General features: G+C 33.9%; 1 protein-coding gene across 3 annotated transcripts in view; it reads right to left on the reverse strand.

Annotated features, from left to right (window-relative positions):
* LOC118181971 (fasciclin-1-like) overlaps positions 1-24,911 on the reverse strand; it is a 330,859-nt gene that overhangs the window by 203,591 nt on the left and 102,357 nt on the right. For all 3 annotated transcript variants that reach the window (XM_085808714.1, XM_085808713.1, XM_085808715.1), the window contains exon 2: positions 19,298-19,445. In XM_085808714.1, coding sequence (XP_085664840.1) covers positions 19,298-19,436 — 139 coding nt within the window. In that variant the 5' untranslated portion in view covers positions 19,437-19,445. The remainder of the gene's footprint in view (positions 1-19,297; positions 19,446-24,911) is intronic.

The raw sequence follows: 24,911 nt of genomic DNA on the forward strand, positions 1-24,911 counted from the left end.
GAAAACAAGCTCGTTTGTAAACGGTAGTCTTAAATCAAAATCAAACTGCTTGGCGATTAAAACTCTTGCTTCCTTATTCGGCGACATATCTCCGCCATTTGGCATATCAAGAAGGAATGTGATTTCTCTATTTTGAAGTTTAATCGGCGACTTTACCTCAGTTAAAAAATTCATTCTGCGATATTTTAATTACGTTAACTTAACTGTTCATCACAATAAGAGATTCATTTTCCACGTTTTCGTATACAAATAGGCGGCACTTCGCCACTATCAAATTAAGTCTTCCCTCCTGTAGCCCCATCATTGCTGACCGATGCTCACTTGTCGGACCTACAGTCAGTCCAGGCCCATGACATTCGTCGTGGCAAGGAGCGCAAGTTCTGCGCTTATCGTTGGCAACAGCCTTGAGCACCATACTGGTGATAATGCGACTTTGCTCAGCTCCGCCCCCCCCAATTTTAATTGACAGCACCTCGGAGGGGTCTCCCTTTCCCTACCACAACCTTTCGAGAGGACTTTCGGCTCGTCGAATATTTAGAGTGGCCCAATGCGACAAGGACATTATACATTTACAAACATCCATGCCTACTCCTGGATTCGAACCTGAGCCTTTCGGCACGGCAATCAGCGACGCTTATTACTCTACCGGTTCGGCGTACGATAGGAATCAGGATGGAAGATGTTATCTAGTGTAAGTACTACTGGTTAGCGCTATATTGGCAGTACTATAGAATTTATTATAGAATGGTGGTATATTGAATCAGTTCTTATCAAGAGAGTAGCAAAATATTAGTTTACAGCGTGTTTCAAAACGAATATACGTATTTCGAATGCATATATTTATTAAACCGTGTGACATACGAATATGAAACTTTACACACATATGTATGAACCTCTCAAGTTCAGATTGCAGATGTTCAATATGTCCTCCATCGGCAACACGAACAATATCACATCGATACTCAAATTCCTTCCATAACTCGGGCAAGCATGTCTGATGTTATAACAGTACTTATCCGGTTCTTCACCTCTTCTAGGTTCTGTGGGAGTGGTGGTACATAAACGATGTCTTTAATGAAACCCCACAGGAAGAAGTCACTGGGTGTCAGATCCGGTGACCGTGGAGGCCAGCTGAGACATGCTAAGACACCAGCTTCTTGACGACCAATCCAACGGCTCGGTAGAGTTTAATTCAGACAATCACGCATTTGGCGACCCCAGTGATGGGGTGCCCCGTCTTGTTGAAAAATGAAGTTGTCTTCGTGCAGCCTCGGAAACAACCAGTTTTGTACATAGCGAGATACTGCTGACCGTTAACTGAGTTTCCGTCAAAGAAGAATGCGCCATAACCAGATGATCGGGATATCGCACAAAACACATTGATTTTGGGCGAATCTCGTACATGTTCAATAGCTGCATGTGAGTTCTATAGGCCCCAAATTCGAACACTGTGTTCTTTTACATGACTACTAATATGAAAAGTCGCTTCATCACTGAACACGATGCGTTGTGCGAAAGTGTTATCATTGTCAATAGCATCAATAATCTCGTTACAAAATGCCACACGTTTGCGTTTGTCATCAGGACACCGAGCCTGTAACACATGTAACTTGTACAGCTTCATAACCAACCGATGTCTCAAAAAACGCCAAATTTTTGGTGTAGGCAGGTGTAACTCCCGACTGGCACGACGAGTTGATTTTAAAGAACTACGTTGGAAAGCAGTTTGAATTCGTGCAACATTTTCGTCCGAAACACCAGGGCGTCCAGAACTCTTTCCTTTACATACACATCCTGTATTTACAAACTGTCGATACCATCTGCGAATGTTCCACCCATTCGGAGGATCACTTTGGTACCTCAATTTGAAACGTCTTTGCCCTGTAATCACGGAACAGCACTTCCCAAACTCGACAACACAAAATGGTTTCTGATGCGGAGTAGCCATTTTAAACATGTGATGGTTACCACGAAAAACAGAAGACAACTAACATCTAGCGGGTATTAATATAAACTAGACTATGTATTTGTTTCGCCAATAGCCGAGCAGAGAAGCAGTGATCGATAGTTTGGACTAAATAACACTTTGTAATACGTATATTCTTTTTGAAACACGGTGTATTATATGCATTAATGCATAAACAGGCCCACCAGTGGCCGAGCGTTAAAGCCGCTGAACACTGGTAGTTTGGCCCATCGTTCGGAATCTTACGAACGGGTTGGCTGCATGGCCATTTTCGTGGTTTTTCCCATGTGTAACGTCTATACGAGCCAATTTCCCTTAGAAAATCCTCCACGAAGGCATCCTTCGCCTTAAGGCATATAGCCCTCGATATTTTGCCGTAATTATATACACCAAACCAAACCTAATGCAGAAACAAATGAACTGTTTATTTTATGTATTATACTTCTATGAAATTCTTGCGTTTTGAGATTCCCGAGTTACTTTTTGGTTGTGTTAAAAGTATGTTAAAAGCCGGTAAGTTACGTTATAAAATTTGCATCCGGCTGAAAATATTAACACACATTTTAAGGTCAGTAGAAGGAACGTCGCCTTCGATATTATACACATTTCATGTAATATTTTATATACCATAGGCATATAACAACATGGCTTCTGCGTGGATAAACATCATATTGTACGATTAGATAGGCCCGGATATAATACTCCACGATAAATGCGCACATTCACTCCGTGTTCCGATGCCATGGGATTACATATCTAGTGATAGTTCATCGAGTATGACTCAATTTATGTTCCCCAAGACGCATATCACTGCTCGAATTCCGACGGTAATTTTAGTGCCTTGCCAACATGATATATATGTTAGATTATATGCTGCTGTACCGAGGGATATTATCCTAACAATTTAGGAAGTAGCTTATTCTAGATTATTCTGCAAGCATTCTTATTATTTTGCTACACGTGATCGGAGAAAGCATAGTAAATATCGTTATCGTTTGAACACTATCTTTAAAACTTACGCAATACTGGGAAATTTGTTCTGTGTAAATCGATTGAAAATTAAATTTCTTATTACTGAAATGAATTTGTGCGTGTGTAAGTTCGTGATTGACGCAGTATGTGAAGAACTGGTTGGTGCACAGGTATGAAATTTGGTGCACACGCTGTACGGATGAAAGTCTGAACATTAACGAGATTTTTTTTTCACAATTAACACTAGAAAGACTGAAATGTAGTATATGCCTATATTGCCCAAAGCTGTCAAAATGACTGCATTGTGAAAGAATAACTAATGTGTAAAGAAATTTGTTTAAAATTAAATTTAATTTTTTATATTATTTACAGTTATATAACAAGTTATTAGTAAATATTAACAATAACAAATTTACTTCACTTGGGAAAAAAGTAATTTATTCATTATTTGCACATTTTTTGTAAATAAAAGTGGAAATTTTTTTATATGCACATCTATCGCAAACATACTTTTGAAAATTTTGACATATATTATTTGTTTTGTTGCTGTGGCAAGGTCGTACTTGACAAATTTGCGTAGCCTGTTGGCACGTTCACACTCTTGAAAATACAAGTAGATGGTAACCTTCCAGAAATACCACCTTCGTCAAATTTTGACCACACAGAAGCATCGTCAGCTGTTTCAGTCTCCTGAAAGGTTTTTTAAAGTTTCTTCATCAGAGTCTCTAAACTACTTAGCACCCTACACCTTCTCCTGGGCATACTGATGACACTTTCATTTTCATCATTGGTTGATCGGCTCTTCATCGCTATCTTTAGTGTCAGATGTTTCACTTTGAATATAATACGCTTCATTTTCAGATGATAGTTCAGAATTTGTTGCACCTGATTCTATATCACTTTTTACTTACGTTCGTTAGCTTTTCCAATAACTCTCTTCTATTCGACATTTCTTTCATGAATTTAGGGCACAAAAGAAATAAAATAAACTACTTGCTAGAACAGGTATCACTGGCCTAAAGATTCGAATAACAAGTACTAATTCAGCTTAATGAGAATCTGCAACTTATCAAGTATACGCCCAAATCGATAATTTATCATGTACTTGTATGTTATCATGTGACTCTAATAAAAAAATGAAAACTTATTTTAATACAAAGTCGAACTGGTCATGTAAGAAATTTACTCAATTCAATAATAAGAGTCATTTGATTTTTTAAAATTTCCCAAACAGTCATTTTGACTGCTTTTGGGCAACATAGGTATAACACATATACTATATATTTACCGGAAATTAAAGGGGGGCAGGTAACTACAATTATTAATAAACGCATTTATACATTGTACAAAAGTCACAAAATTCTAAGAAATTGTATCATTATATACATAATTGTTTTTCTAATTGAAATTAAAAAGCAGTCAAAAATGACTTTCTTGGGCAATCTAGTGTTAAATGAAGAATTTTGTTTATGATGTTGAAACAACATTTTTGATTCTGTGCACATATTTTTGGCCTTATGAAAGAAAAAAGCGTCTCAGGATTTCACAGTTAACCCCCCCGATTAGGATGAAAGGAATTCTTTTCAAAGAAATCTCTTTGGAATTCCTTGTAAATGATATTCCAATAAGGAATATATGATTTTAAAACAAAATTTAAACCTTGTTCAAAATAATATTATTATCACTAATTTTTATTTCTATTTAGCACGCCCTGACCATTCATTATCGCTAAATACATGCTTCAGGAACGTTTGGTTATTGTCTGAAAGTTATGATAAAAAATAGTTTTTCTTTTTGTGAATTCTTAAAAGTGCATTCCGAGACTTCTTCAAAAAATTCACGCGAGAGTCATGGGAAGCCTTTGCATTCGCAAAAGGTGACTGTATGGCTTGGTTTATGGCATGCCTAACTGTATGGTTAGTAAAGGTAACTGTATGGCTTGGTTTATGGTTGGTCATCACATAAGTGGCAACACAGAACCATTTCTGTTTCCAAAATAAGTGAGGAGATTCAGTTACAGTGATTAAATAACGATACCGATCGATGATAACACATGTTTTCTGACTAAATTTGGTCCATATTGATTTGGAGGACGTGTAGTTTCAACAAGACGGGGTCGCATACCACAGTGCAAACACCTCTATCGACGTATTGCAAAATCAATTCGGTGAAAGTATTACTTCACGAAATGCAACTTTTAGTTGACATTTTGGAAGTTGTAAATTAACTCCTATAGATAACATTTTATGTACTTATTTGAAATGAGTGGTCTGTACAAACAACCCAGGAACCCTTGAAACATTAAGAATACATATCGTCTTTAAAAATTGGTTTCATCCAAGTCGCTCGCGTGCTCTATGTCGAAGTGGACACTTCACTGACGTTTTATTCCAAACAAAATGCCATAAATTGTACTTCAAAACAGTTCTTATTTTATATCATTTTATATCATTTTAAAATCACATTATTTTTGCTAGCAGACTCTTTACAATATAAAAATTTTTCAAAAACAGCTCACGTTTAGATAATTATACTTCCCTTACACTTAAACGTCGGTTTGACAAAGCTTTAAAATTTTCATATTCACCTTTTAAAAAATGATGAAAATATTAATTAAATTTTAAGTTATTTCTCGTGCCTTCATGGTGTAGTGGTTCTGCACACTGAGCCGGTATTCCAGAGGTCCGCGGTTCGATTCCCGTCAAAGGTGTTGCTAATTTTCCATCTTTCCTGTTTCCAAAGAATCCTAATGTCACTACAGTGGCGTCCAAACTAAAAGGGAGTTGAATAATGATTCTCCTCATCCAGGATTTCGCAATTGGTTGCCCTAAATACCCCAGTCGCCCTTTAAAAGGGGAAGTATATAAGGTATTTCTCCCGCCTTCTTAGGTCTCTACAAAAAATTAATTTATAATATTAATTATCTGCCGGAACAGGACTTTAGGTAGAAGAAAGTTTTAGTCGCACGGCCTTGGTTGGTCATCACATAAGGAGAGAAACCAGTTTTGGACGAAATGACATCAATACACGTCACATAATTTTATGTTTTCGCATTTGTGTGACACTATTTTTTATATTTTTAACACTGGTTTTATTAATTTATTTATTAATCTCGATTTCCCCCTTGTTGAAACGTATTAGAAATAAAATTAAGAGAAATTAAGCTGATCGCAGAACTATTTAGCTATTTTATAAGATGCAATTACTTTTTTCTTTTTTTCAGACGAAAATGTTGACTTCAACCAGAAATTAAGATTCTTTATCAATAAAATGTAAGGTTTGTTTTTTAATTATTGAGAAAAGTTTTGATTTTATTTCACTTATTGAATTTTTTATTTTATTTCACTTGTTGCTTCTAATACATACTTCTTCTGATAATATTTTCACTTGCTGCTAAGTTAATACACGATTTCGTCAGAACTCGAAAATATATAAAACAATATTGGAGCAAAATTTAAAAGTACAGATAGAAGATAACGAGACGGTTGAACCACCATCAGCATATCTCAGTTTACTCGGCTGTTTCGTCTCAGTTTCAGTGTAGAACATCCCGGGATCTAAGGTCTTCCGTGATCCTTGCCATCAAACCACTAGAGAGGGCTTTTGGCTCTCTATTACCTCAAGTGCCTTATTCGGTACAAAGAATTATACTCATTCATGCCTTTCCCAGGATCAACCGTGGGCTATATCGTAATCAGCCTGCATCGCCAACTACTTTACCGATTAGGGAAGCTTTAGATGAGAGTTACATCAGAATACTAGGGAATGAAAAAACATTACAATTCTTCTTTCATTCATCACCAATGCAATTGTACGATGGTATATAGTCACTTCTACACTAGATCTTAAAGCCAAGTACATTAACCTGAATTGTTCCCGATAAGTTCTGTTTAACTGAAATTCATTTATTGTGTTGTTGTTAACTAAAGCTCACTTGTCTAACGTATAGTCAGCCCAAGCACGCGAAATTCTTCGTGGGAAGGCGCGCAAGATAATGCCTGTCGTTGGCAACAGGTAACAGTGGGATTTAGCTTAGTTCTGCCTCCAATTTTGATGGAGAGCACTCCGGGAGGACGGGTCCTAGAGTCTACCACCAATCCTTCGAGTGGAGGTTCGGCACGCCGCATATTTAAAGTGCTCCCCATGCCGCACGGACACGATACATTTTCAAACAACCATGCCTTCTCCGGAATTCGAACTCAGGCCCTTCGGCACGGCAGTTTGCGACGCTAGCCACTGTACCGGTTGGGAGACCTCATTTATAACCAATGCTGTTACTGTACGACAGTATATAGTTGCTGCTGCACTAGATCTGAAAGCCAAGCACATTAAACTGAATGGTTCCGGATAAGCTCCATTTAACTGGAATTCATTTATTGTGAGCTTTATCTAAGCAAAAATTAAGTTCTTATATTAACTTGACTTGATGTTTCGTAACGTTTGCGCCACTTAATGCCGCAAAGTAATTACATCACGTTCAAAGCAGTACGACTCAAGAATAGATGAAGAAATTCAAAAAAGCATAATAAATGTAGATTTACATGTTTTGAATGGTTCTCTAATACTCATGTCATTCATATTACCTTTAAAATGTAAGCATACTTGTAAACGACAGGCAGTAACAAAGTTACTATTCTATAAAATCTACTCTTGTGTGACGTCTGTGATACTAAAAATGTTTGTTCAAAAACCACTACTACCTTTGTGGTTTCTTTTATGCACTTGCGTGAGTAAGCGTGGACGTAAGCTGTGGGAACAGCAAAACCAAACTTGCTTGCTTTCTTTTGGCAATACGACAGAATGCTTTCGAGCGCTGCTTAGTTGCAGTGCTGTTGATTTTTAAGCTCAGAATGCATGTATTTTGCAAATAAACCCACATCTCAGGATTCGCCAAAGGAACTCACCTGACTAGCTCCCAAGCCTCCGGTCTGCTTTCAAGAGACGCGACACTTCTTCTCCGTAAAATTCACCTCATCTAGAGGATATCTTTAACTGAGGATTTCACAAGAGTCAGACCCTTAAACTTGAATCTGTAAGGTACTGGTAAGAGCAGTGAAAAATATCTTCCGCTGTAAGCCATTATACGGACGAAAGTATCAAAGTATTTCAGCTTAATTGTGTTCAGTTCAGTAAATGTGTGAAAATATTGATCCTAATTGATCAGAAATCAATAAAGGGAACAAACAAAACAAACATACAAGCAGGCATTCTTCTTTATATACATGGTGATTCTAAATTGCTTTTACAAATTTAGAGGGGTGATAGTACCCATTCGGACGAGCAATAATTACCACAGAATATAGGGTCCCATTCCACACTGAGAGGCACAAAAGAGGAATATCAGAATTCCAACCTGAACTTACAACAGTGTTGGGAAAGCGAACGAATGAGACCAAAAGCTGTGCAATCAGATTTATTGTTTAGTGAAAAACTTACAGAAAGCGCTCAAAATGCCACCCACCCATGTCGTTGCACAGTTGACTTTGGAAGGAATGACTGGCACATCTTCCCGAAGATTCCTGGTGTCGCTTTAATTTTGTCTGCGGCAACGATTTTCGCCAGGAAATCTTCAGCTGAGTCCACATGCGTCTCGTACACTAAAGATTTCATCTCCCTCCAGAAGAAAAAGTCCAGTGGGTTGAGGTCCAGTGAGCTAGGAGGCCAAGCCACAGGTCCGGCACATTCGATCCATCGTGCGGGATATGCGGCATTCAAAAGGTTACGGACCGTGACTCAAAACTGCACTGGGGCTCTCGTGCATAAACCACATGTCTCTCTGAATGGAGAGCTGAACAAACTGCAATAACTGGGAAGTACTTATTCGAAGATGGTACGGTATAGTGCGTCGGTCAAACGGTCTGACATGATGTAAAGGCCTGTCAGATAATCACCTAAGGATACCTGCCCTAATGCTTGAAGCGATGATGTTTCTTTTTCAAAGACACCGTTTGTTCTTATTGGGTTTCTCCGTTACCAACTAAGAGCAAAATGCTGCTGCTTCTCAATGCAAATTTACATGCGGTTAATTTTTGATAGCCTTAGGAGATAGATAGTCTCATTTTCCTTCCTCGATGGGTCTTTACTTTCCTCTTTTATGCCTCTCAAAGTGGAATGCGACCCTATGTTCTATGGTAATTACTGCTCTTCTGGATGGGTACTGTCACTTCTCTTAAATTGTAAAAGCAGTTTAGAATCACCCTGTATATAGATTTTGTAAAAGTTAAAAATTTTTGATTAACAAACTCTACTATTTGAACGCGAGCAGTAGCAACACTTTTCGAAATAAAATATTTTTACCTCCAACACGCGAGACTGTTGTCACTCGGAAAAAATGTGTGCAAATTTGTGTTTTCAGAGCTTTTAAATAATATCTCGGCTGATTAAAGTCGTACGAAGACAAGACCAGTCGAAATGGCTTCCCACGAACTTTCGGAATCGGAAAATAGTATATTTAATGTCTGGCAATGCTATTTTTGTTTCTTTGTAAAACTTAGAAATTATCTATTAACAAGTTCTACGATTTGAAAGCGAGCAGTGGCAACACGAAATAAAGCAGATTTTTATCTCCAGCATGCGAGACTGTTGCCACACGAAAACAGAAGGCGAAAATTAGCGATTTCAGAGTCTTTAATTAATATCTCCGATTTTGGCCCCCCCTTTTTTTTAAACAAGTGAATGTTGACCTTTTAAAGGACCCAGAAAAAGAGTTGTAGAAAGTTTCGTGACGATAGTTATAGTAGTGACGGAGTTAATCGCAAACAAACACACACGCAAACAGACATTCTTCTTTGTATATATAGATCTAGCGACTTTAGTTTAAAAAAGTTATAATAGTTTGTTCATATTATGCAGTTGATAATCACAGTAAGCGGTGTATCTTCCATGTTTTTGCATACATATGATGGGATTTCGGCGAATCGATAACATGAACTGTGGTGCTATTAAGCGGCCTTTATTGTAATTAAATTTTACACAGCGAAAGCATCAGAAACTTCTCTATCAAGAGGAAAAGGAGACATTTCGACAGAAGAAAGCATCAATTTCCTTCGTCTGAAGCGGTTTAGTGCATGCTATTATGTAAAGAAGGATGAAAGTTGCTTAATTTTAATCTTCCGGACAGAAGTTTTCTATACAAAATAAAACTTTGTCTAAAGAAAAAGCTATTTTTCTTCTTATTTTCTCATCTTACTAATTTTCTGATGAAATATCTACTTTAATATCTAATAATTCAAAATTAAATATTTAGAGTATATAATTTATGGGAAAATATTGAAGAGCTCTCAGCCAAGAAGACCAATGCATTCTGGAGGACCTTTTAAGAAAATGCGACTCGAATTTACATTATACCTTGGACAGACCATAATAACCCATAGACATAAGACCCAGCGACGTGAACAGAAGACGTATAAAATCTTTATTCAGTTTTATTTACAAAAAAACTATTTTACGAAATATTGTCTTTTCTCGTAAATTTTGCTGTAAACAAACACGATTTTAAGCCAAAAGGGCTATTTATTTTTGCCATTTTGTGTCGAAAACTTTAAAACACTAAATCATTTTTCAAATTTTTACCACCAAACATTATCGCCCTGTAATATATTTAAAGAAATTAAATAATGAAGAATCCGCATAAATGTATATACACTGCGCCAAAAAAAAAAAAAAAAAAAAAAAAAAAGGACATTTCCGTATCTCCCATTCTACTGGGCCGACTGACGAAATTCAAACTGCGTTTTTCATGCCTCGAAAGCGCGACTTACATTATAAATTAGATTTGTAGAGACATAAGGTGTTTTTTGAAAGCAGGAGGGATGACAAATTAACTACGCCTTCGCCGGGAATCGAACCACGGACCTCTCAATAACGCGCTGAGCGTGCAGACCACCGCACCACGAAGCCATGCCACGAAGGCGGGAGAAATACCTTATATACTTCCCCTTTTAAAGGACGAATGGTGTTTTTAGGGGACACAATCGCCAAATCCTGGGTGGGGGAAATCATCATCCATGACCCTTTTAGTTCAGGCGCCATTGTAGAGATATGTGTTTTTGAAAGCAGGAGGGATGAAAAATTAACAACGCCTTCGCCGGAAATCGAACCACGGACCTCTCAATTACGCGCTGAGCATGCAGACCACGACACCACGAAAGCATGCCAAGAAGGCGGGAGAAATACCTTATAGATTTATATATAGCATCATTCTAATATAGGTATTTTGACACAAAATCGTACTTTTTCTGAAATGACATGCCAAGGTTTTTCCATATTTCGATTCTATGACTCGCAATTATGCCTAAATATTAAATTTTGTAAAATTTGTTGCAGAATTTACGGAGAAATTCAAAAATTTATCTTCGCGCATTTTTTTAAGTTTTCGCTAAGAATAATTTACTTGGCGAACTTCTTAATTTATAGCAACCTAATTTTCTTTTCCTTTCTTTCACTGTACATGAGCGAAGGAAATGGTCATCGTTTATACGTTGAAGTAATTTTTAACAAAGTGCGTAAACCACATTTGGCGTTATTACCGCTCAAAAAATAGATGCCAAATTTCAAAATGCACCAATATATAAATTCTGTATATCTTAGAAAATTTTGTATAAAAAACTCTAATTTTTAGCAGGTGTGCTTAGAAAGACATCTACTTTAAGACGATGTCATAAATTTTATAGGTTAAAATACAAAACGTATTTCGAAAAATTTAAATAAAATATTTAAACATACAAATTTAAAAAATAAACCATAAAAATGTGGAATTATATTTGGATTAAGCCTAAATTTCGAATTCTGCAAGAAGGAATCGAGTAGGTATAATAAAAAAATAATTATTAATAGCTATATATGAAATTCAATTAACACTGAGGAGCTAACATTTTGAGAGCTAATTTTTTTAAAAACTATTCGTGCGATTTTTACAAAACTTGGCACTCTGGCATAATTTCATTCGTAAAACCGAAATATGAGGAAAAAATTGCATGTCATTTCAGAAAATTGATTTTGAAAATTTTGATTGAAATTTTGATTTTGTGACAAAATACCTATATTAGAACAATGCTATATATAATTCTAATACATAGCCTAAGTCGTGCTTTCGAGACATGAAACACGCAAGTTAAATTTTGTCAATCTACCCAATAGAAAGAGAGATATAGAACCGTCCCCCCCTTTTCTTTTGCGCTTTGTATGTTTCTCGCACTGTGATAAAACAACGGTACCTAGAGCCATTACATTTTGAATAACGTACGTTCTCTACCAGAGTATGGGCATCTGGAAGCCAAAATTTGGAATTTGTTTTATTATCTGTTTCATAGTTTATAAAGGTTTTATGAGTTTTTGATTAAGAAACTCAACGATTTCAGAGCGAGAAATGGCAACACTGTACAAAAAAAAAAAAAAAAAATCTCTAGGGCACGAGACTGCGTATTGGAAATTCTAAAAATATGCTGATTTTAAAACTAATTTGCGATATTGCTGTTGAATTGAATTACATGATTAAAGTGCGAAGAACATGATATTTAAAAAATTGGGCTAACACCAAAACATTAAAAAAACGCCCTTTTTGGCGTAATATAAAATCTGAAATCTTTCAGATTTTTGTTCAGTTTTAATTATTTAGAAATTTTCTTACGTTAATTTCATTAGGTTTTCATACAATTAGTAAATTTGCGTAGATAAAATGTTTAACAATTTTAAATTATTTATCACTTTAGGAGAATAATATAGTTTATGTATTTGTTCGTTCTGCATAAACTGGAATAACCGTCCTCTGAAAAAAAAAAAAAAAAAAAAAAAAAAAAAAAAAAAAAACATTTTACCAAATATTCTGTATACTTAATATTAATTAAGACGTTCATCTTTGAAATTTAAAAATCTAAAAGACCGTAAATAAAGAAGGATAGCAAATTATGTTTCTAATGAAAAATCGAGAGGATTAATACTAACTGTTTTCATGCCCTAAAGTTTTTAAAATTTGAAGCTTATTTTATTGAGCTAAAAATAGTTTTTACTAGCACTGAGGGATATATTTACAAGATGCATTGGCTTTGAAAATATTTCAAAATTTGAAACTAAAAAGGCTGAAAAATATTTTCAGCAAGATCAATGAAGAACTTGAAAAATGTGATATATAGGGTAAAATGTTACCCGGCATCCTTGAAGATGCACGTAGCCTGAGTAAGCAATTTGGTGAAGAAATATTTTCTCGTTGTATAGGAGAAAATCCGAAAATGATTCATGGCTTTAAAAATCCATTTAGTGCCAAAGAAAAACTGCAAAATTCAAGACAAAGTATGAAAAATGCGTTGGAAATTATCTCCTTTTTTTTTTTTTTTTTTTTTTTTTTTTTCCAACCGCAGATAGAGTTTGAGAAATTACCATTGGTTAATTTTTAGTCCCGGATTAAAGAGAATGCACAGTGTAAATAAACACTGCAAATAAATTCTCTAGAATTAATATTCTTCATGCTCAATAATATTTAATTTGAGCGCAGTGAAACTTTGTTTTATCGAATTTCTCATAGGTAAATCCTACTTAGTTGAAATGATTAGGATAACTGAAATTAAATCCGTAAGATCTAAAACAAATAATTCTAGATTTAGATTATTAGAAATCTTTAGAAAATTATCTAAATAGATGCATCTATGTATTTCTAAAGTTTTGGAAAGGAGGAGAGGGGAGGACTCACGAGCACATGTCTCTCAATATCAAAATTTAAAATAATTTTTGAATGCGAAGCACACCCCAAAAACTAACCATATAAAATAATTAAATGAAATTTTATACATTTACCATCATTGTTACTTAAAATAATAAATAATAAAATAATAATAAAATTCTTAAATAATAATCAGAAAATTCGCTTTTATGGATAAAATTGTTGTTAAATGATAATTTAAATGATTAAATTTCCACAATACTCATCCTAGATATACATATTTCTTATCACTAATATGGTTGGTTCGTTGATTTCTTAATGGCATAAAACCTTGAGGGTTATCATTAATATGTTTTCAATAATAAAAACTATACTTTTTCGTTATAAAGTACACTTTTTCTGAGGATTGTAGCGGTTAAAATAACTTCAAATTATTAATTAAAAGAATTACAAATTTAGGCATTCAACAAAAATTCTAGTTTTAGTCGTTCTACAAGAGAAGTTACAGTTTTAAGCGTTTCCTAGAAACTATAGTTTTAAGGGTTCCACAAAAGAAAAATATAGCTTAAGTTATAGTCTCCTAAGAATAATATTATTAAATTTCATTAATTTATAGTTTTAGATGTTTCATAAAAGAGATAATAGTTATGGAAGTTTCTTCAAAAATTTCAAATTCAGGAGTTCCAAAAAACTGCAGCTTTAGGAGTTTCTTAGTAATTATAGTTTCAAGTTTTCCACAAAAGCAAATTATAGTTTCACAGGTTCTTATAAAGGCAGAGTTCAGAAGTCACTGTTTTAGAAAAATGATAATCTGAGACGGCATTTTTTACGGCTTTGAAAACATGTTGAGCTTAAATTTACTTCAGTTATTTATTTTTAGCAGTAACACCAGTCAATAATAATTAAACTAGCGCCCATAACAAGTTAACCATATATAACTAATATGGTTCCAAATATTTGCCTTTGTATGAATTCTTTGAAATAAGAATTTTGTGCTTTTGAAAAAAAAAAAAAAGAGACGAAACAAACTCGATTTTTTTATAAATGAGAAACAGTTGTGTTTAATAAATCCCAATTCGCTGTTGAATAAATAAATTATAATATTCAATATCTGATATTCCATATTCTAAATAGTTGCTTAAAACATCACTTTTTTTAAAGAAAAATCACACTTCATTTTATTTTAAATTGTTCAATTAAATTCACCTTGCTCTGGATGCATATCACTTTTGCTTTATAGCAAGTTCTAAGTATATGACAGAAGAGAAAAACGCCTGAATGTTCAAATGTATTTGGTAATTGCTGATTACAAAAATTTAGGCATAATTGCAAACTACTTTTCTAAGGATTTATATCAGCTGATTGCAATATGATACACGACTCTGAGCAGGGATATTATAACTGTCTGCTGATGACAGGGACTTTTTACCTGACATTATTGACCAAAGGGTTAAAACATTCTGATTTTAATACATCAGGAAACACTCTCTGGGTTTAGAAAATTATCGGAATTATGTTATCATTCCCTACTTTCCATGTATTAGATATAACATTGTAGACATTTCACAAAAATTCAGATTTGGGGTCGTTTTTCATCTATGAATGTAATTCGCAATTCAATCGTCGAGTTTCTTAATCAAAAACGCTTTACAAAATATGAAACACATAAAGCAAATTCCAAATTTGGGCTTCCAGATGCACATATTCAATGGAACATTACGTTATTCAAAATTGGATGGCTCTAGGTACCGCTGCTTTATCACAATGCGAGGGCCATAGATACATTTATGCAGATTCTTGATTATTTACTTTTTTAAATGTAATACAGAGCTCTAATATTTGGTAGCAACAAATTAAATTATTCGCCGTTTACAGTGAACCAATGCAAAATGTCCAAACGAAATTAATAGCCTTTTTGGGCTAATTGCCTCTATGGGATAAAAACTTAAAAAACATAGCTTTAGGTTCTTTTGAATAACTCTGTAGATTTTAATGGCAGTCAATCACAGATCGCTCTTCTTTAGAAGAAAAATAAAAATCCGCTGAAAGTGTTCTTTTCTTTTCCCCTTCTTAGTTAAAAACGAATCCGAGCAAACATCTACTAAGGTGGTTTTTTTTTTTTTTTTTTTTTTTTTTTTTTTTTTTGCGTAATTTTTCAATTCGATATTTGCGTGTCCTTTTGCAACGACGGATATCCTTTTAGCATTAAGAATAGAGGTTCGGCATCGGTCAAATAATTTCACAAACCTTACGAATAAAACCTCATAATCTTTCTTTTGCCTTTCCCTAATTAAAATGGTACAAAATAATCTGTTTATATATTTCTAGTTATAAGCCGAAAGGGCGTTAGCCCAGAAGGACTGTCAATGTCGTTTTGGCATTTTACGTTGGCTCACTATAAATGTTGGTTGACTTTTCAAATTGTTGCCACTAAATATTATCGTCATGCGTTATATTTAAAGAAATTAAATAATGAAGAACCTACATAAATGTATGTTTCTCGCATTGTGATAAAAACTACGGTAACCGGAGTCATCGAATTTTGAATAACATAATCCTCCACCGAATATGAACATCTGGAAGTCCTAATTTGGAATTTGTTTTATTATCTGTTTCCTATTTTGTCAGACATTATAGAATTCTTTAATAAGAAACTCAACGGTTTGAAAGCGAGCAATGGCAACACTGTACGGGGGGGGGGAACATTTTTATCTCCAGCGCGCGAAACTGTATCAGAAATTCTAAAGATTTGCTCTTTTAAATATTTTGCTATATTGCAGTTGAATTGAATTTCATGGTTTATGTGCAAAGAACGTGATATTTAATAAGTAAAGGTAACACACACGCACACACACACACACACCAAAAAAAAAAAAAAAAAAAAAAAAAAAAAACGTTAAAAACGCCCTTTAGGACGTAATATAAAATCTGGAAGCTTTCGGAATTTTGTAATTTTGTTTAAATTTTATTTATATTAAATACCGTTGCTATTTTGAAGGGGATTTTTTTGGTCATCGTTGAATGCTAGTGAGACACTCGGAGACAAACGCTATCAAGTTAAGCTTCGCCTATATAATGTTAAACGATTTGTAGAATTTCTTATAGTATTCTAATGTTACAATAAATAAATATGACGCTATGACTCTTCAAATCATTAAAAGTTTTGAACAGTGATAATAGAGTCAACGTTTTTCTTTACCTATTCTTTGCCAGGGAAAAAAAAACCATTAACAATAAAATATCTTAAACTCTGTTGTGAAGAATAAAATATTCTGGTTCTCTGCTAAAAACGTATTTCGTTTTTAAAGGATAAAAGGTAAAAGGTAATGTCATTTTTAATGAATAGATAGATTAAAAATAAAAAGAAAATTAATTGTGCTTGATTTCTTTTTTAATTTTTCGTTTTTTTACACCCTCCTTCTTTTCGCTTTTCTTTTTTTGGCAGCAAAAGACTTTTATCCCAATCTTTTATAAAATTAATAAATAAATAAAAATAAGACTTTTTAAACATAATCGATTTTGGAATATTTATCGTCTTCATTTATTATTAACCTCCTTTTTTAGAGCCTTTCCCATTCTACAAAAACTCATCTCGCGTTAGTGACTTTTTATAAAACCGTTTCCTTATAAAAAACGCATTTAATCTTTTTTATTCCATTTGATAAATAATCCAATAATTAGCTTCTTTTACTTGTATTACAGGATTTTATATTTACAATGTTACAAATAATTTTCTTTCAAAAATGCATTATTACGAGCACACGGGTTCGTAATAGATTGAATGCACAAGTCCGATAATAGGTCAATAAAATTTATTCTTATCAAAGAAATATAACAAAACACTGGAATTTTCCTCAGAGAGATTCGTACACATGTTCACAATATCACGTAGTATAATCAGTAGTTCTGTAGAGTCATTAGGATTTTTTAGAGGCAGAAAAGATGAAAAATAGCAAACGCCTTCCCCGGGAATCGAACCACGAACCTCTGAAATACCGGCTCGCTAGGGAAGTGGGAGAAATATCTTATAGTTCAAACTACTAAAAACGTTAAAATAAAACGCAGTGCACACCGTATCTAAAAAGAAAGCTAACGTCGATTTATCGCATTTCACTTGAAACTACGTGTGGCCACGTACAAGAGAAAAGATAACATCAACATCTTTATTATTAAGGTTTTTAAGAAGGGCATGAGAAGTGACAATTTATTACATGAGAAGATATTCCTAAGAGAATATAAGGATGAAAGAGAATCAGTGCGAATAAGAAATTTAGCACTTAGCGAGCAGCTGCTAGATATCCAATTCATTGACTCACTAATGCACAGCAAATTAACTATTATAATTAATATTATCTAATTATTGATCACAATAAACGATGTATTTACAGCAATGAAAATAATATTACTCATCTTAATTCTGTTCAAACTCAGTCTTGAGAATTTTAGACTAACTGCTGCAAAATTTTGAAAAACTCCAATTAAGAAACAACGTTTTGAATAGATGCAATTGAAAACTGTTAATATTTTCAATCTGTCTCATCCGTGTTGCTTTTTTTGTATGGTTGGAAAGTACTGAACTGCATCAAAATTCCATCAGCTTCCATTGCAGAGATTTTTAAACCAAGCACAATACAGCTACTTGAAAAAGAGAGACCCGTGCGAGAATATCTCTCGAAATCCACAAAACCATTTTTACAATCACTGTCATTCTGAGGTTGAAATTTTATTAATTAAAAGTAAAGTATTAATTTTTAATTTCCTTTTTACAAATTTTTCATATTTTTAATAAAACAGATGAAAAGTTTTATTGCAGTGCGCTTCCGTTGAGATTTTTAATCCAAGCAGAAAACAGCTGTTTGAAAAAAGACAGTCTGCTTGACATTATTATCTCTCAACAAATGCGCATAACCGTATTTACAATCAATGTTACTGTGATGATGAGATTTTGCTAATTTTTTTTACATTTAAATAAATACCTTTGCATAAAAATGTTAGTTTTCAGCTTTCGATTATTGAATTTTTTTACATTTTTATAGCAACAAATAAAAACTTATTGCCGTGTCTTTCCATAACCCAAGCAGAATAAAGCTGCCTAAAAAAGCAGTCTTGCACGTGAGATTATTATTTCCTTTAAATGCGCATAACCATTTTTACAATCAATGTTATTGTGATGTTGAGATTTTACTATATTTAAATAAAAATATTAGTTTTCAGCTTTCGATTGCAGAATTTTTCACAATTTTACAGTAACACATGAAAACTTTTATTGCGATGTCTTTCCATAATACATGCAGAATAAAGCTGTTTGAAAATGAGAGACCACGCGAAATTATCTCTCGAAATGCTCAAAACTATTTTTCTAAACACTGCCATTCTCAGGTTTAAGTTTTACTATATTTAAATAAAAAAATTTCCATTTAAAATATAAAATATTTCCATTTTATTTTTCAAAGTTTTTTTGCTTAGAAACGAGAAAATTAAATAAAATGTGTAAAATAAAGAACACATTACACATAAAAATATTTCAGTTCTTTTAATCGCATCATGAATACCATTTTTGTTTTTCACTTTTATGGCCGATAAGAAATCAAAGAGAAAGTATGCTTACAAATTATGTCTCAGTGACTTCTTTTATTTTCCCTTGTCTTATTTCCTATAGTAGGTAAAAATCAAACTCTAAAAAGACAAATCGAACGTATACTTACAGATATGATAGGATACAACGCTGTTTTCTCTACCAAGAATCCATTCCTTGTTCCTATCTATAGCCTCGTTGGTGGGCGCGAAGACGGTGATTGGGTAACGTTGCAATAACCTTCTGAGTAATTCATCCCGGTTCACCATCTCATGGAACTAAAATGAAATGAAGAACAATTTCTAAGATCATTTGAAAAAGTAAAAGCCACGTATAAACGGAGAACGTGTCTGATCTCCTTTAAACAAAATGATTTGAATAGTCGCAAATGCAGATTCTCTCTTGAAATGAATTTATAGAATTTTTTTTTATTTCCAATGGCAGATAGTAAAGATAAATATTGCACAAACAGAACGTAGTACTCCGTGCCATATAACGTAAAAATCTAATACCTCATCATTTGCCCTCTAGAGCTCCAGTACCGGTTATTGTTGTTACACTGTTACATTATTGTTACACTTGTCTGACAGTAATATCAGCCCAAAGTTAATAAAAAATATGAAAGTAAAAATTATCCTTCCTTCCATCTTGCGCTCACAAATCATTATGCGAGTACCCTTTTACAACTTTTAAAAACGCATGTCTGCGATGTTATCGTCATGCGCTGATTTGTAGGTTCTTTATTTTTTACCGCAATATTTTTAAACTGCGAAGTTTTTCAACCGCTTTATTTTCGACGACGATATTTTATATCACGATGTTTTAGAACTGCGATGTTTTCTCTTTGCTTTATTTTTTCCCAAGATGCTTTGTACCACGAAGTTTTGCACGTTGTTTTCTCCGCGACGTTTTCGTCCGCGATGTTGTTCCTGCGATGTTTTCGGCGAACACCTATGTTGTATCTTAATTGCAACATGCTGTATGAAACAAAGTATTACTGTATGTACTATCTGCCGGGGCACTTTATTTTAAAGAGGCGCCTAGTGGGGAGGATTCGTGCCTCCCTTCTCTCACGCTTCCCCATACCATTTTGTGATGCTCTAGACAAGAGGAACGCGACGTTATATATCAGTTAACCGCTATGGTAGAAGAGTGGTACTCGCGTCCTCCGTCACTTATCTCCTCAGAGGTTTCACGCAGCGCGGGGCACTTTCCGATGTGGATCCTATCCATTTTTCATCTCAGCCGCAACTGGGAGTTTGGCCTGGTAAAGAATACCAAAAAGATAGAGATGCATGCCAAGAAGTCGTGACCAGTTTCTAATCTAAAACTGGCCATAACTATTCCCCGTGGGTTTGTCTGGTAATTTCCATTCCAGCTCTTTGTTGATACACGCACCATATGTTCACCTCTCCAATTTTGTTTAAAGAATTTACGAATATATAGTTTCGCAGTATGATAAGAACAATTTGTAGATATCCTTTGAATAATTTCTGTGCATTTGTTTGCCTGATCGTTACCATAGAGTCCACAATGACTAGGAATCTATTGTAGTACAATCCTTTAACCTCTTTACTCTCTCAAAGGACAAAATTTCTAAAGTATCTCGAGATCTTTAATTTTTCAAACTACGCTGAATAAGATATTTTTCCATCATGATATTCTATCATGAAATTTTTCCAAATCAAGTCCAAATTTCTACGAGGTTTCAGAAAAGACTCGTAGTCTAAAAATAAAGTCCTAGTTTCCAGTTAAATGTTTGATCTAAGTTTCATAACCTTCTGCAGGAATGAAACTTCGGTTATACGTTCCTGTGGCCATTTCTGTAACAATTCCAAAAAGAATCCCAAATCTCAAATTAGGCCCACCAGCGGCCGAGCGGCCACTAAAATCTCATATCATGAGCGAATTAATAAAGTTAACCAAAATGTGGCTAGTTTAAAAAAAAATTTAGAAAGTGGCATAATTGCTTTAACATTCGTGTTTTAAAAGAGGTTGAAAAGCTTGTTCCACAACATTTGAAAATGTCAAATTATTATATCAAATATACTTGTGTGTTATAAATGTATAGTGTCGGTGCGGCATGGCAGCACTCTCGACCCGTCATTCCCCCCCGGTAGTTCTCCATCAAAATTGGGGGCGAAACTGAGGGAAATTGTCACTGTCTCCTGTGAGGTGCAACAGGCGTATCTTGCACTCCTTAGCACGAGGAATCGAGGAATTTTGTGCGCTTGGGCTCATTACTGTCAAACAAGTGAGCACAATTAACAACAATTTTGGTTGATCATTTTAATTAAGCATTTTCGATCCGTTACAGAATCGAATAATGCTATATTACGATATTACGATTATTTTTCCTGAAATTTAACGAAAAAGCTCTTGTCCCAAACTTCGTCACAGAGCCAGAATTAAGAAGTGTGCTGTTTAGACAGAACACATCAAATATTTCAAATTAAATTTATTATTAAAATTATTGTTTTTAAGTAATATCAGCCTTATGTACTCATGTGTAAACTTACCGAATTTTCTGACATTTGTCGTGCTTTATCTCGTAGTAAAAGTCTCTTCGCTAAACGCTGTTGTTCCTGCTTCACCAGCTAATGAAGCTAAAACACTTGCTTACTTTAGTTTCCATGGCTACGTCACAGAAGAATATCCAGCTGCAACAAGCTGGCGGAAATAAGCTGTACCAAATTGTGAACGAAGTGACGTGAGTGGCGGATGTGAAAATTATGTGCTATTTATCATCTAGTTCTCAAGCAAATGTCTCTGTAAACATTAATCACAAGCCATTTCGTATCTGAACCTCTGTAGGCTCAGTTAAGTGAATTAAATGTTAGCAATTCGGGCAAAGCGAGGTAAAGAGAAGTTAACTATTAAACCAGTTTAAGTGTAGGTTTGCGTAACTAGCTATAAGTTATTCTCGGATATAGCGATGCGAAAGAGGATATCTATTCATACGAGGTATGCAAGAAAATTATGCTATCATTTGTCGGTTTTTTATAAAATGGAACATGCTTTTCTATATAACTATCCCTAAAAGGGTTCATTGTAGCTAAGAGTATAAAGATTTTGTCTAGCTTTTGGAAGTCCTGGATCATCAAACACCGTATTTCGTGGATTCTAAGGTGCACCTTCCTTCTCACACGACTTAATTTTTAGGGAATTTAAACCTCTTTTTCTGTCTTTACCGCGCTATTTTGAATTGATTTGCTGAGATAAATTTTAAATGGCATATCCTTTTTAACGATAAATTAACCCTTAAATGCATTAATTTTTAGTTTTATTTTTCAAGTCGAAATTACATTAGAATTGATATCAAATAATATACGAAGAATACTAAAAAATACATCAAAATAACAACAAACACAAAATGAACAATTCGTAAACACAAATTTGTCCACACCCTACATATCAACTCACAATAATGACCGTTACACCGTTAGGGTTACACTGAAACTTTCATAACTATATACGTAAACAGTGTATATTCGATTGGTTACACTATGCAGTAAGCTAAAATTTGTATTTTGATTTGATTTGCATGGCTAAATATGAGTATGTTGCCAAATGACAACTACATACATTTAAAGGTTAAGCATATCAGAATCTTACTGTTTGGCACCACCGAATATAGAAGGAAAAAAATCTTTTCAATAAAATTCGAACGAAAATTATAACTTAATTTCTGAATTTGTTAATGTTGCTCGATGTTTTAGGTTATTTAATGTTTACGATTTTAAAATTTGCTCATCTAAAAATGGATCAAATATAAAGTTTTCAAATTTTCGCATTTCACTTTTCAAATTGTTGCCACCAAATATTTTCGCCGTGTATTATATTTAAGAAAATAATTAAGAATCCGCTTAAATGTATGCATGTTTCTCGCAATGTGATAAAACAACGGTACCTATAGCCATCGAATTTTGAATCACGTACGTCTCGACTCGAATATGGGCATCTGGAACTTCGAAGTGGAATTTTTTTTTTTTTATCTATGTCATATTTTGTAAAGAATTTATGAGCTTCTGATTAAGAAACTCAAGGATTTTGCAGCTAGCAATGACAACACTGCACTGAAAAAAATATTTTCTTCTCCAGCGCGAGACTGTGTATCGGAGCTCATTTTAAATTATTTTGCAATATTGCTGTTGAATTGAATTTGATATTTTATGTGCAGAGAACATTATATTTAATAAATAAAGGTAACACAAATCGTTAAAAAAAGCCCCTTTCGGCGTAATATAAAATCTGAATTCTTTCAGATATTTTTAAAATTATATTTGGTTTTATACTATCATGAGTGGTGCAGAGGTATTAGCAAAACAATAAAAATACGTCTCATAACTCGCTAGATTAAAATGCGAGATTAGAAACACGTTCTTAGGCCATTTCAAAATTAAAAACTGATTACGATTAATTACCAGATTTTTTCCATCGATATCAAGAAGGAAAAACACATTACTGTACCGATCCGAAATACTTAAAAATAAAATGTTTTAAGCGTCATTTTAACGGTTACCTCCCACTAATTAGTCTAGCGTAGTGATTCCAGCAGTTAAAGGATGTTTAATGAAAAATTTCGGGCCGTGTCCTGAATATTGATAGAAATCTTCGCAACATTTTTTTCCTTACAATTAACTGTAACCATTTAATAGTACTAAAGCAAATCTGGACGACGATCATTATCACGAAAGGATAAAAAAAAACGTGTTGGTACTAAAATACCTCAGAATGATGAAGGATATTGAGAATTTTACGACTCTCTTCGAACAACGGTTATCCAATCGGTTTTTTTCAAAATGTCGTTTCCGTGGAAACAAACCATTAATTTTTCTCGTATCGGTCCAATCAACGACGATTCCATTGCTTTAAGGGAAATGAACTGCCATTGCCAATCTAATCGCGAGTAAAAATAATTAATACGAGTACAAGATATATCTAAATTTTACTCTGGAATGAACGACGTGATGTGTAATATTATCACCGTTAACATTTTTTTGTGTGTGTGCTTGTAAAGAGTGTATTTACACTTTTAGAGGCTGATAACTGAGTACATTGGTCATTATACAGAGCTTGAAGAAATCTGATGCCGCATCTTATTTTACACGTGTTTGTTTATTTTTCATATCAAGAGGTAAGTTGATGCTTTAGGAGTTATGGCATATGGCTTAGAGCCAAAACGGCTATTAATTCTATTGCTTTTGCTTGTAAAATACAGTCATTTCCTTGCTCAGTTTACATTCTCCTTTAAATTAATTTTAATTAGAAACGACTATATTTAGCTTTGCCAGAGTTATTGAGCTTTTCAAGCTGCGTGGAAGAGTTTTGCAAGAGTGCAACTACTGGTTGGAAGAAAAAAAGGCTTAGCCATCGAAATGCTTTTAATTTCAGCATGCTGAAAAACAAAAGGTCTTGCAAAATACATTTTTGTTTAATTATTCTTGTTTTGCGTTCTTAAAGTGAACTAAGACATAAATAAATATGTAAATAAGGGAATAAATTTGAATGGAGCACTTTTGTTCAAATTTAAGTATTTCCTAAATCAGTGTTTCTTAAACTATAGGATTGCAAATCGAAATTTTAGTATCGCGAAAATTTAATTCGATAGTTGAATTTAAAGAAATTGTATTCATAAGACTTTTAAACAAATTGCATTAACAAAGGCATTACTTGTATTAATAAGATTAATTACCTGCTATAAAAAGTGCAAAAGAATTTGTAAAGCCATCTAGAGATTCAAA

This window comes from Stegodyphus dumicola, chromosome X1 (genome assembly GCF_044657685.1).
Source record: "Stegodyphus dumicola isolate Sdum_Otavi_A_Nest chromosome X1, ASM4465768v1".
Lineage (NCBI taxonomy): Eukaryota > Metazoa > Arthropoda > Arachnida > Araneae > Eresidae > Stegodyphus > Stegodyphus dumicola.